The sequence below is a fragment of the Symphodus melops genome (assembly GCF_947650265.1).
Source record: "Symphodus melops genome assembly, chromosome: 3".
NCBI lineage: Eukaryota > Metazoa > Chordata > Actinopteri > Labriformes > Labridae > Symphodus > Symphodus melops.
Genome location: NC_136693.1, coordinates 25931013 through 25944586, shown reverse-complemented (window position 1 = coordinate 25944586; position 13574 = coordinate 25931013). Strand labels below are relative to the sequence as shown.

The 13574-nt window shown below is 40.2% G+C and overlaps 1 protein-coding gene across 1 annotated transcript in view; it reads right to left on the bottom strand.

Moving 5' to 3' along the window:
* Positions 1-13574, bottom strand: part of itfg1 (integrin alpha FG-GAP repeat containing 1) — a 160607-nt gene that overhangs the window by 79598 nt on the left and 67435 nt on the right. The window contains exon 10 of the mRNA XM_079340390.1: positions 3970-4121. Coding sequence (XP_079196516.1) covers positions 3970-4121 — 152 coding nt within the window. The remainder of the gene's footprint in view (positions 1-3969; positions 4122-13574) is intronic.

Below are 13574 nucleotides of genomic sequence, written 5' to 3'. Positions count from 1 at the left end.
TCTGTCACTGCTTTGTCTAATAAGTAGGACAAGTATAAAAAATACAAAGACGAGAAGATCTAAAAATTAAAGCAACTCCTAACATCCCTGAACTAAACCACCCAATGACATCATGCGTTCCTGACAAAAGACTCGTTTCATTAATTTCTTCCGACTACTCTCATCTGACACCCTCTGCTCCTCTCTATTTTAAACACTTAGATCTGCATTCATTTCTCAGGGAGGAGGAGTGGTGGGGACTGGCAGGACTTTTATCTGAAAAGCAGCTATTAATAACCACTTGGAAAGAAAAAGGAGAGGAGATGGAGAGTAAAAAGAGAGAGAGAAGGGGGTGGATGAAGAGCGAGTGGGAGTGAAAATAGATCAGCTGTAGGCTGAACAAATATTTGGTAAGCAGGGAGCATTTGGTTAGAAGGCATCAAAAGAGAAAGCGAGCCTCGATGCAGGACTGACTGTAGAGTGCTGCGGAATCCAAAGCAGACGAGAAGACAGTTTGAGTTTGATGGAACATCCAAAGAAAACCAAAAACAGGACCGTCCAGTTAATCAAAGCTAATATTTGAAACTTTGTGCGCTTGCTGAAGAGGAGCAGTGAAGGTCAGAATGACTTTTGTGAACACTGTGTAATAACACCTTACAACTTCCTGGTTAATCCACTCAGACTGCTCAGGGTTAATGGTTCTGGCTTGGCGTATGTCAGAGCTAGTTGAGAGCCCCAGATATTTGAATATACTGAAATGTGGCTATTTACACATGGTGAAATTGATCAGCTTGGTCACTGACCCAATAGTTCACTAAAAGAAGTGTCTAGCTTTTCATAAGTGGTTTGAATGTAATATAAAAACTACAGTAGTGTCTGGTTGTCCAGAGCCATGTGTAAGTGTATCTAACATGGGACTTTCCTCCTGGAGAGCTTTGGATGTTTTTTTCCCCCGTTTAAAATGTGGATGTGCGTGATTAGACGACTAAACGATTAAACATTGACGCTCGTCAACACCAGAATGGGTCAGTTGAACAAATACATAATAAATTAATTAACTAAGGATCACAATGACCATTTAATGATTGTATTGACTGTAAACTATCCTAGCTGGAGCTCTGCTACCAGGATCTAAACCAGCACCGTGGACGGATAGCGTCTTCGTAGCCCGGAGTTGTTCAGCAGTGTTTTGACCCAAGAAAATGAAGAGCAAGTTGGATGTTGTCTGTGTCAGATTCTTGTCCAGAGCAATGGCTAACCACATTCAGCACAGGCATGTTGACAATAGCCTGCAAGGGAAAACAGAGGGCTGGTGGTGGTGCGAGCAATGCTAATATTAGCCACACTCGGCTAACCATTTTCACATTGTTAACCCGCAGACACGATGATCCTGTGTTAAGCCTATTCAAAGAAGTTGTGCTCAATTGGCTGAACTATTTACCTTTAGAAAATGCGTGTTGAATAGACATTTAAATAAGTTGATGACGATTACTTTTGGATTCGCCCCATGAATCGTACTTTCATTACGTACGGTACACTACTTATTAGACCAGACTTCAAAGGTACATTAAAACCTAAAACGATAAAAAAAAAAACATTGTCTCATGAACTCAACATAGTCAGTTTGGTGCAAAATCATAAGCAGAGGGGGGATTGTTTCACATGTATCACCATGTGTTAATGATTGTTGCGTGTCCAAACGTCATGCACTCATTTGTGGAGCCACAGAAGAGGCTTTTTTTGTTGACCAGATTGCAGAGACAATGTTTTTTTTTTTTCTCACCCCTTGAACTCTTTCCCCTCATCCTCCGGCGGGAAATACGGATGATGTGGTTTAAATGGTACTGATGGGCTTAGATTGCAATAGGAAGGAGCTTCACAATAATGTCCACGGCCCAGTAAGGGATTACAATGCTCAGGCTTAAAATGCCAAGGAAATTGAGGAAGGGAGGGGAAAAAAAGCGAGAAGCTATAGCTTGTGTGATTATAGCTGGTGAGACACAAGTTATTTCTTGATCAGGGTGACTTCAAGAGTTAAGCTCGACTTACTGGTGATTATTTTCCTCCTAGACAAGAAAAGTAGAGTCAAATATGTGTGTGTGTGTTTTTTAGATATTGGACATAGGAATTCAAATGCTCTCTCTCTAAGAAACACACACACACAGGCCTCCTAAAACAATCAGTATGCATAGACAATCACAACTCTGACCCCTTCAGCTATCTTATCTTCATCACTAAGGCCAGATAATCCACATAGGTCCTTTAACACACACAAACATACACACACACACACACACACACACACACACACACACACACACACACACACACATCCCAGTGCCCACGGTGCTGACGTCCTCACACATGCTGCGTTAGTTTTTAAAGGGCTGTCTTATCAGTCGCCATGTCTGGAAGCTAAAGAACACATTCACCTTCTCTCTCAGTTTGATGTCGAGTAAACGGGATTGTAATAACTTCTTCATTAAACCACAATGTCATATAATCCTGTTCCACAGTGCATATCATTTTAAAAACTTGATATATATCCTGCAGGCAAGGACAGTTCTGCACGCTGTAAAAGTCAGAATATCAGTTATCAAATTCATTTCAGCCTAATTTATGCGTCTGCTGATATCTTATGAAGTATTAATGAGACAAATTTTATTATAACACTATTAAAAAAAACTTTCCTTTCAATGCTTAAACGTCTCTCTGGGTGTCAGAATGAAAGCTGAGTTTTTATTCTTTCACAGATGGAGGCTGCAGGTCCATTTCTAATTAGTCGAAAGTTACTTTTAGTCAAATGAATCAGCATTTCACTGTATTGATTGAATAGTGGTCTTTTTAAGAATTATTGTATTCCCCCATCCCACATCTACTTTGTTAGATCCTCTTCAGAGTGCTTTGATTCAAATTTACAGAAACATTAGTCTTAAAAGTGTGAAGTGAAAAAACACACTGAATCAACAGGGCTACTATTATACAGAGGCATTTCTGCTCCTAGCAATAAAATATGCCATTATATCTCCAGTCATTTCACAGCAAGTTAACGACTAAATCCTTTCTGTCGGTCGTCTTTGAAAAGAAAAACATATTTATTGTACTGAAAGCTAAACAGATTTACATAAGCCATTTAAATTTGCATCTGCAGTTATTAGTTTCCAATCAATTTCACTTTGCGTTCTGCTGGAGTTCTATAGCGAGTATAATCTCATCAAGACGGGAATGTTTGGTGACACATTTAAATGTGTAACAGATGAAGTGAGTGAGAGTGGGGATATGGATTTGCATAAAATCTGAGAATGTCGTGAAACGGAAGCCAGAGTTATAATGCAAACACTATTTGTAAGTATTTGCATGTCACACACAACCACCTCGATGAGGCCAGACTGAATCTGTGTGCCTGTACACTGAGGGCTCAGGAACCCAGGCACTACATTCAGTACATAATGCGGATACACAGAATGTATATATATTATATAGTCCAGTACTATTTTATTACTACCATATTTTACTACTGTTATTTAATTACTGTATATATGTTTGTTTTTTAACTCTTTGCTTTCTTTTGCTGATTGTCCCTTTTTTTGAGCCGGTGTAACCAAATTTCCCACAATGGGGAATCAATAAAGTTGATCACGTCTATCTTATCCTAACACAGAAACATGGTGTGAGGTTCAGGGACCAATTTGACAGGAGTCCAAGGGGGACCTGTGCCAAGTATGGATTAGTCTGATTTCATCAAAGTCATTCCTTTAAAAGAGATTACCTTGACTATGACCCTAAAAGAGGAACAGCATACATGTTTGTTTTTAAAAAAAACCCCCAAAAAAACAAAAAAACAACAAAAAAACAACAAAAACTGTATCGACACATTTGATTCATGCACGAGAGGATTTTCATCAGTATCAACAAACCAGCACCACTCTTGAAGTTTTATGCCGTGAAATGTAATTAAGAGCGCATGTATTGTATGTTTTTTCCCTCTACCTGCCAGTGGTGTTGCGGAGGATCATCAGAGCATCGGGGAAGCCGTCCAGGTTGTAGTCTCCGTAGTGCAGGGCCATCGGCTGGTTGGGTTTCCCCGGCACAAAGCCCCAAACTGTGTTCTTCCGCTGGAAATCCACCAGGACAGGTACCCACTGCAACGACATCAGCAGAAATAACTCATTAGTCAAAATGAATCAGTGCAACTCTCTGCACAACAAAAGTGAACAATGGCAACAGGAGGAGGGTGAAGCATAAAGAAGGAACAACAGCTGAGCATGGCAAAAGTCACAATTCTATTTTTTGTCTGTTTACATGTTCTAATGTTTTTTAGAGAGTAGTATTACACAGTTTAAAGAGTAGTTAAACCCTTTGAACCATGTTTTTAACTGAAACCCTAAACGTACTGCTATTAATGTGTGTTGTTGATCCAGATACGGACATTTGAGAATAAGAAATTCAAACTGCATGCGGCGACTGGTTGAAACTCATTTGCTATGTTTTTACTCGACTTTTTAAATGGCGCATCAGTGTATGAACGATATTATTTGATACACTTACTCCCTGTTCGATGTCAATGAGCTTACATGTCGCTTGTTGCTATTTCTGACACGAAATTGGCAACCAAACTCAAACTTCCTCACAGAGCACGTGGAGGCCTCAGCAGAGTTTTCTCCTGTCCTACTTTCATCAAAGGCTTCGCCAGAACGCTCACAGCCCAGCTGCTGCTCATGCTTTTGAGGGTTTAAAATAGTAATAATTATGTAACTATTGTTTTTAACTGCAGTCTAACATCAACACAGTGAAGTTAAATCCTAAAGTGTCCAATTAATAGCAATCTCTATAATCTTTAAATTAATCTGCAGCATAAGAAATAAAACGCTAATGTAGATATTAAAAATTATCATTATCGCTCAATCAATATCAATCAATCAATCAATCTTTATTAGCACATAGACTGTTGATATTAATGGATGAAGCCTGAGTGACGTCGGCCATCTTGTCCTGAAGGGGGCTCCGCTGGCTTTTCGGCAGCAGCCGCCATGCTGGAAATGCTGCCTCAACCTAACTTTAAGTTAACGACACCTTTCCGAATGACAGGCTGAGAGCTGGAGCTGAGGCGGGTTTTAAGCCTCTTGACAATCTGTCACATCGCGCCCACCTGCCATCATGTCAGCTACGTGCCTAACTCTGGATATCATGTATCGGTCATCAAATCAAAACTGAGCTGATGAAAACAAAATCACCTTCCGTACAGCGTGTGACAATAACTGATAAGAGCGTTTTAGTTTTTTGTACCAGGATGTAAACTGTTCATATGTGCTGTAAAAACGGCTTTTTGGCCACTCATGAGTATGTGTCTTTCGGTGATATCGGGCCAATTCATATGAAGACATCAATCCATCAAGAGCACGAAGCAACATTTAGCAAAGTTACAGCGGCAAGCGAAAACTTGCCTTCAGAGGCAGAAACCTCGAGCAGAGCCAGACTCATGATGAGCAGCCTTCTGCTGAGACTGTGTTGGGCTTAGAAAGAGACGCAGGACAGAGGAAGACGCAGGAGGGGAAGGAAGGATATGAACGCTGACCAATCGCAGAGCAGAAAGGACAGAGAAACAGACCAAATGCCACTGAGTTGAACAGACTTATAAACAGAGTCAAATTAAAATCATGTATCCTGATCATCAACTAATAATAAACTACAAAGCAGAGTTTAAAGGAGCACGTGCTGTGTGTGTATGCTCATAGCCTACAGCGTTGCCTTTCATGCCATTCTCTTCACACAACAGACACAGTGACTGAAAAAAGCTCTCACTCTTTTAAGCAAACACAAAAGAGGCATCTCTTCCTCATGTTGACGGTTCAAATGTTGATTGTAATAGGGCCCTCAAGGGGGCTTTGCTGTAATACTGCTGCTGCTGCTGATTGATGTACTCGCAAGGAAGCTGTGAAACCAAAGAGGTACACACAGTAAACGGCTTTAAAACAAAGACCGCGCCATAGAGAGTGCTCTGAAGGTCCTCGCTGAGACCATTATCACCTCTCACTTAAAATAAATGCTATTTCACTTAGCGGCTGTATTTCTCTGCAGCACACAACACACTACGCTGCGTTCGAGGCTCGACTCTCCATTTAGGTTTTTAACAACTTTCTTCTCTCACTCTGGTTTATGATTCAACGAAATGCTGTCAAGTGAATGCAACAGACAAACATGAGCTATTAATCTTCATTTAGAAAAGGGGAAGATTTACTTTCACTGCCCATGTCTTCCCTGTACATTCATCCAACAGAGCTCTAACCAGCGACAGGAACGCTGCTCTCTCTGTGTCCTCACAAAGGGTTGTTAGCAAGTAGACTCTTGTGAATTACAAACAACACAAAACAGTGTGTGTGAGAGTGAGAGAGAGAGAGAGAGAGAGAGAGAGAGAGAGAGAGAGAGAGAGAGAGAGAGAGAGAGAGAGAGAGAGAGAGAGAGAGAGAGCATGTGAGAGTTATTATCTCTACTTCTCACACCATCAAAAGTGACCCTTCATGAGTGCCATTTCTCACCATTAAGTACAAGATGCTCAGTTCAGTCCATAAATTGTTTTTGACTTGTGCACCCAATAAATGATTAACTACAGTCAGTAAACTGACTGCAGTCTAATTAGAGCCCAGGACTTGTCAAATATGTATTATGCTAATGGTTTGTCATGTAGACCTAACTGAATATAAAGCAGTCTAAAACAACAAAGCCATCATAATCTACTCATTAAGCGTCAACCTCTGATGCCCGAGTGCAACAAACTGCAGTTCCTCGAGTGTCCACTTGAGGCTTGTTGCAGAAGTCACATACATCGCTGTTTCGAACTGCCGCACAAACTAATTGGAAGTGGTGGTGGCATCTTCTATGGTGATTCCCAGTTCAACGTCAAACTCAACCATGATGCACGAGACAGTTTTCACCTTTTCCCACACTTACATTCAGTACGTGTGGTGTGACTTTGTGTGATTCGGTGTGATTCTAGATGCTGGTGGTTTCAAAAATTCATGGATGTTAAAAAGAGAGCGGCTGAGGGGAGTCACCAGAGAGACACCAGATCGTCTCTGAAAGCAGCCAGCTTACTAATTGCTCTGAATCACGCGCGCCTAGATGTCACTGTTGCTCGTCACCTCCACACCAGCTTTGCACACAATGTGAACACAGGTATGGGTGCAGTGGTCCAAATGAAGTGGCAGGAATCGTGATGGTAGTAGGTCTACAAAACATTGATAAGCATAATTAATCCATAATCATATTTCATTTCATTTAAAAGCCTTGAATAAACTAAGTTCGGTGTAGTCCTTAGCTGTCTACATGACTCAGTGTAGAGAGAAGTGGTTCGAGGACAAAAGTAATAATACCCCTTTTACATACAGATGGAGTTCAAAAAAGCAGAGGACTGAAAGAATATTTTTTAAAGTATTAGCTTGATTGGAGCTCTAATGTAATGCTGCCAAGGCAAGCTCTCATTTAATGATCATTAAGTGATGTCGCCATGTGGTTACAGAGGTTACTTCCTGCCATGCGGGTCCTCCCTCCAAAAATGTTAAACGAAGTAGATGCAATTTCCCACTTTCTGGTGCATTCTAACATGTTGTTCGATAGGTTTCCTGTCTCCCTCCTTCATTGTGTTTCCTTATAGGCGACACGGTCTGCAATCACTGACTACACTGCATTATGTTCTGGACACGGATGACTCTTTTTGGCACTTTATTCTGTATATCATGAGAGCAAAAGATGAGAATTTCAATAATCAGAAAAAAGAGAGAGACAGAGAGACAGACAGAGAGAGAGACAGAGAGAGAGACAGAGACAGACAGAGAGAGAGACAGAGACAGAGACAGACAGAGAGAGAGACAGAGAGAGAGACAGAGAGAGAGAGAGAGACAGAGAGAGAGACAGAGACAGACAGAGAGACAGACAGAGAGAGAGACAGAGACAGACAGAGAGAGAGACAGAGACAGACAGAGAGAGAGACAGAGAGAGAGACAGAGAGAGAGAGAGAGAGACAGAGAGACAGAGAGAGAGAGAGAGAGAGAGAGAGAGAGAGAGAGAGGTGGTGGTGACGTCTATGCATATGGGTAAAACCTTAGCTATGATTACAATTAAACAGAGTGGAGGTGACTGCTGAAAATGACCACTTTGTGCGAGTGAGTAAGTGAGACCTGATAGGCTGCTGCCAGCCCACTGGTGTCCAATAAACTGTGTTACACATTAATGCACATAAAGGTGCACTGGCTAACAAACGTACATATTAGACACAATCACAGATGACGTACAATTCTTTCCCTGGTAGGAAAATGCCAGAAAACATGTTGATGTGTCTCTTTATTGTCTGGATTTCGTTTAGATTCAATTCACAGTAGATCTATTGCTGGTAAGACTCACACTCTGTATACTCATGTAATCAGACGCTGTTGACTGCTTGCTTTGTTTAAGTTTTGAGTTCAGTATGTTTGTTAGGAGCCAGAAGTGAGACTATTTGGACTGGATGGTTCAGCCAATAATTAGCATCAGGTTAGCAAATGTAATGTTTTTAAAGCGATACAGTCTTTACCAATTGCTAATTTATTATCAGGTGAACAGGCTTATTAGCTAAAGTGTTTAGTATTTAACTTTAGTGGTTAAAGACTAAGAGACCTTTTACAACACTTGCACACTCTGGGAAAACTCAGCCTTGGAGGTTGCTGCTCTGTAAGATTAAACAAGCCATTCAAGATGTAAATATCATAAGTAATAACTATTCTTTTTCCTCAGAGTTGTCCACGTTTCCAAACTGTTACTACATCTACAATCATTTTGCTCGAGGTAGCAAAGCGAATGCATTTATTGGTTGGTTTTTATTTACACTGGAGTCCTTTGGTCATGGCTCAGCATGACTTACTCTCTCATGACAAAGTGAGGCCTTTGCTGGCCATCGGCCTTATCAGCAGGCCGCTGTGCTGGTGTTGGCCCCGAGGCAATCAGTGTGCCGTCTGATGCCCCTTTCCTAACGCTGATTAAAGGAGGAGAGAGGAACTGCCCACAGAATACCAACAGCAACAGCAAAAATTCAGAGGCACAAAAACATGCAAAAATCCTCCTTTAGTGCAGCAACCACAGACGAAAAAAATCTATTTACAAATTGTTGTGTATTTTATTAATGAGCAAAATGTGCATAATAGCTTCCCAGAGCCAGACTTTAAAATCAGGGTCCAAAATAAACTTTTTGACTCACCTGCCAAGGTTTTGGGTATCTGTCACTGACACATTAGTTACAATACGTTCAATAGACTTATTTAGCTACTATGTTCTGTTGAATCGAATCACAGATTAGTCGAAGCTTCGAGCTTTGACCTTCTTACCACTTAATATAGGCAAACTGAAAATCTATCCGCATTTGGTGCTCTGCGATTGTTCATTTTGAACCTGTCTAAAAGGCTTCTGTTGCCTACAGCTCAGAATCAACAACTTTTCAGTATGAAACTGACATTCATCATATTACTTTAACCTCAACATACATTCAAGCTATATTGAAAAATCTTTTATTTAAAAAAATATAATAAATCCATGAATCAAAACATCAGTAGAAAGAAACATCTGGTAATAACTTTTATTTTAAATGGTTCATCAATTAATTATAATACACAAGTAAAAATATTCACCTGCAGACTTTTTGATGAATCGACAAAAAAATGACCATTAAAAAAAAAAGACAGCTTTAGAAAATCAAACATTGAAATGATCAGGTTCATTCATTTATTCATGTTTTTTGTGTCCATGCATCCAATCACACAAATGACGCACAAACCCAAACAGGCGTCCAAGATAAAGTTTGTCATATTAACGATTAATTAACGTCAAGTCTAATCAAGCTGAAGTGATACATCATCAGGGCTGTCTCGCTGTAATTTAAACATGATATTGTTTCCTTCCGAAAAGCCTGATTGTGTCTCTCCAACATAACGGCATGAGATTGATCTGTAATGATCACATTGTGTGAACATATGGCAGAACAAAAGCAGACGATCACAGACGCTAATTGTGGCAAATTAGTTTACGATACCGCATCGCAAAAACAAGAAGCCATAAGATCAGTCTTTTTTTCATCGAGCAATAATGTGCTGCAGCGAGATTACACTCAGTTTCCCCTGTGATTGTTTACTATTGCTCGGCAGTATTGCACAGGGAATTGAAGGGGAAATCACAGAGGCCTCACTGAGGACATGATACGTTTCTAATCTAATCTAATCCTTTTTTTATTTGAGAAGCTACGAGGAAAAGCCAACCTGACAGAGGAGCGCTCTAAATAAATCAGGAAGACGCAACTCTGTCCTTGTGGCTTTTGGGGGTTTTGACATTTAATCTCTAAATATAGCCGAGTATTTGACTAATGTCAAGTGTGTGTCTTTGTCGATTAATCTGCGTCCTAAAGTCCTCTCAGTCAAACAGAGCTCGACCATGTGTAAATAACTCAATTATTTCTTTCACTGGTTCAAATGTCAACTTATTAACACCAGAGTAAGAGTGAGTGACTGTGTGTGTGTGTGTGTGTGTGTGTGTGTGTGTGTGTGTGTGTGTGTGTTGGAGTGTGTAAGCGCAGGGTTCCAAATGACCTAGTTAATGGAGATGAAGACGATGATGGGATTTGTGCTTGTGAGGTGATCTGATACCTTTAATGGAAGTGAAAGAGAAAGATCCTGCATACAAATAGCTTTTTATCAAACAACAGGGAAACAGAGTGTGCAGAGACAGCGTGTAGTGGCGTTCTGCACACACACAAACAACAACACACACACACAAATAAAACACGCGAGCGGGCACATAGCAAGACACATAAAAACCAGAAGGGGCACAAACACAGAGCCCAGACATAAAATCGTTCCCCCGGCTCTGCTGATGACTAAAGTGAAAAAGCGACAGCATGCTTTCAGACTCCCATTGATTCGACTTGGCGGAGAAAGCTCCCGCTTCATTAGGCCAAGAAATTAAAATGTGGGCGGCCTGCGGTAGAGAGGGGAGGTGCTGGCGGTGGGGGTTTATGGGTTGAAGCGCTTAAACATCGGCAGAAAACAAGCCTGTCCGAGGCAATAAAAAGTGAGGAAAAAAAACATGAATGTAATGAAGCAATGGCTTTTATGATCGCACAATATAATGACTGTAATGCTCATCATGTTCGACAGCATGGGACCCAACAGTGGAGGAGTGGATGGAAGACTCAAACGTTGTGAAGGAGAAGGAGTGAAAATGCTGTGATCAGGCCGGGCTTTGATTTGGCGTCCACATGTTAGAATAACATGATGTAACATGTAAAAGGTATCCATAACCCTACAACTGAATTTGCCACCATGTTTTCAATATCAAAACATGTTCACAATATATTCTGTCTACAAGCATGCTAACATACCAAACCCTGGATGTACTACACCTTTTTAAACAAGCTAATGATTTTTTTTTTTAAAGTAATAAAGCATCAATAAGTGAAGATCATGACAGAGCTTCAAGCCTAAACGTCTGAAACTGTGAACTCAGTTTTCTCTTCTTCATGTGAAAATACAGTCTTTAAATCATGTCTTTCTTTATGCTAGTCTGAACTCCTCTCCTGCAGGCTCTATCTACGTTTGTTTCTTTTCAAGAGTCTGACACCATCGAGCCCTCTTAAGAAAATTAAATTACACAAAGTATTATTTGTTTGCCTATAAAACAATCTTGATCAGTCGTGCTTCTTTGAAGTTTCATGTTCCTTTCACGGAGTAAATGTGGATGTTTTACTGCAAAAAACATCAGAGATGATGAAATGCCCCATAATCTAAATATATTTCTATCATATTTGTTTTGTCAATTATAAATCATTTAAGACTTCATAAAGAAGTATAAGTTCAAAACAATAGCAGCAACAGGGATCACCGTTTAAAGAACCTTTACTGCCTCTATGAGCTGTTTTCCAGTTTTAGTGCTGCTGTTAATGCAAACTGTTGATGTGAACGGGATGAAATACAACGAGCAACATCGATATGTTTCCAGGAGGCCAAGATAAGCCTGAATATTTAATCTCCTCTTTGACCTCTCCATTGCTCCTTTGGGGAGTTGTGTCTCAGATTAAAGAACTATCTTCTGCTGTTATATTTATTTAATATTTATAAATCGGGCTGCTCTCCAAGCAGGAAATACGCTCTTGCATATTAATGTCCAACCATTTTTGTAAATATACGTTTCCAAACTGTAGCCCCACTATTGTGTTTTCTCAAATCAATATTGCTGTAAAGCACGTGGTGGAAAAAATCACCTCTTTGTTTTGTCCAAGCCAGTCCCCTGGCAACTGATTCAATCCAGTTTTTCATCAAGGTTCACTTGTGCACACTCGCAAGGTGTAATAAAGGTGTATGAAAGACTTTTCTGTCCTCATATGTGGAACTCTGCAGGACTCTGCATGAAGAAAAGACGGATCACAATGACTGTAATTACAACTCATTTTGCACATATTCTTTGCTTTATGTTAATGTTCTTAACTATAGATAATGATTATGTAATCCAGTTCAGGAGATGAAAGTCTGTCCACTGCCAGCCTGAGCTAACAGAATACAGTGATTGTTGAGTGTTTGCTTCTTGTCATTACACAGGATATGAGGAGATTTCTGGTAATGGTGAGAATTGTATTAAAAGTACAACATCATTACACCTTACAGTGATATGTGCATAGTCCAAACCTAGGTAAATGTTAATTTTTGTGAGATTTTTTTTTTTTTTTATGCGCAGGATTAAATGAGGTCACAGTTTGTCCCTGGAAAAAAGGTGGTCGGAGTCGGAGTCGGAGCCAGAGATGGAGGGCGACCATATGTCTATGTGTCATCTGAGCAGGGTGGGGATGCTGCTACCTGCTGTCAATATCACCTCTTTGACCACTGACCAACCAGCTGACTAGCATGACTGGGAGGAGACTGTCTGGCACTCATTGGCTGACTCTTACACTGTCTGGGCAGCATCAGCAGGCAGCTGGCTGGGTCTTCATGGGGGAGGTATGTGTGTAAATGGGAGGTTTTAACATGGGGACAAATACACATAGAATTATGCAACAAACAGTATGTATTAAAAGACGTAGACAGAAGTGGTTCACTTTGTATAAGAACAAGTGGACATAAGGAAGTAAAAAGCAACTCTTTACTTTAAGTTTAACGGTCTTTGTATTTCTGAGGGAAACTGACTTTTACCCTTAACTTCTTAACACAATCACATGATTAACCATAAATTATTATATTTTGAATTATTGCACACAGCCTTTCCAACATTAAGACTGGTGTCAACAAAATGCTTGAAGCAATAACACAAATATAAAAACAATTCCTTGAGCATCCTTCAGTGCAGATCATCCAGGTCAGACGTGGTGTAAATAATGAACGGACAAGAGCACATATCCATCACCCACAGGCACTATTGTAGCATATCCTGCTTCGTCCACAGGCATCGCCATGATCAATAATTTAAGTTAAATGTTGTCAAATTAGCTTTATTATTTTAATCAAGAATGATTGGAGTGTATGTACCCTCACATGTGATGTGAGGTTTAGTTTGGAACCAGAAAAGTTCTTTAGATGGCCACTTTTAACATA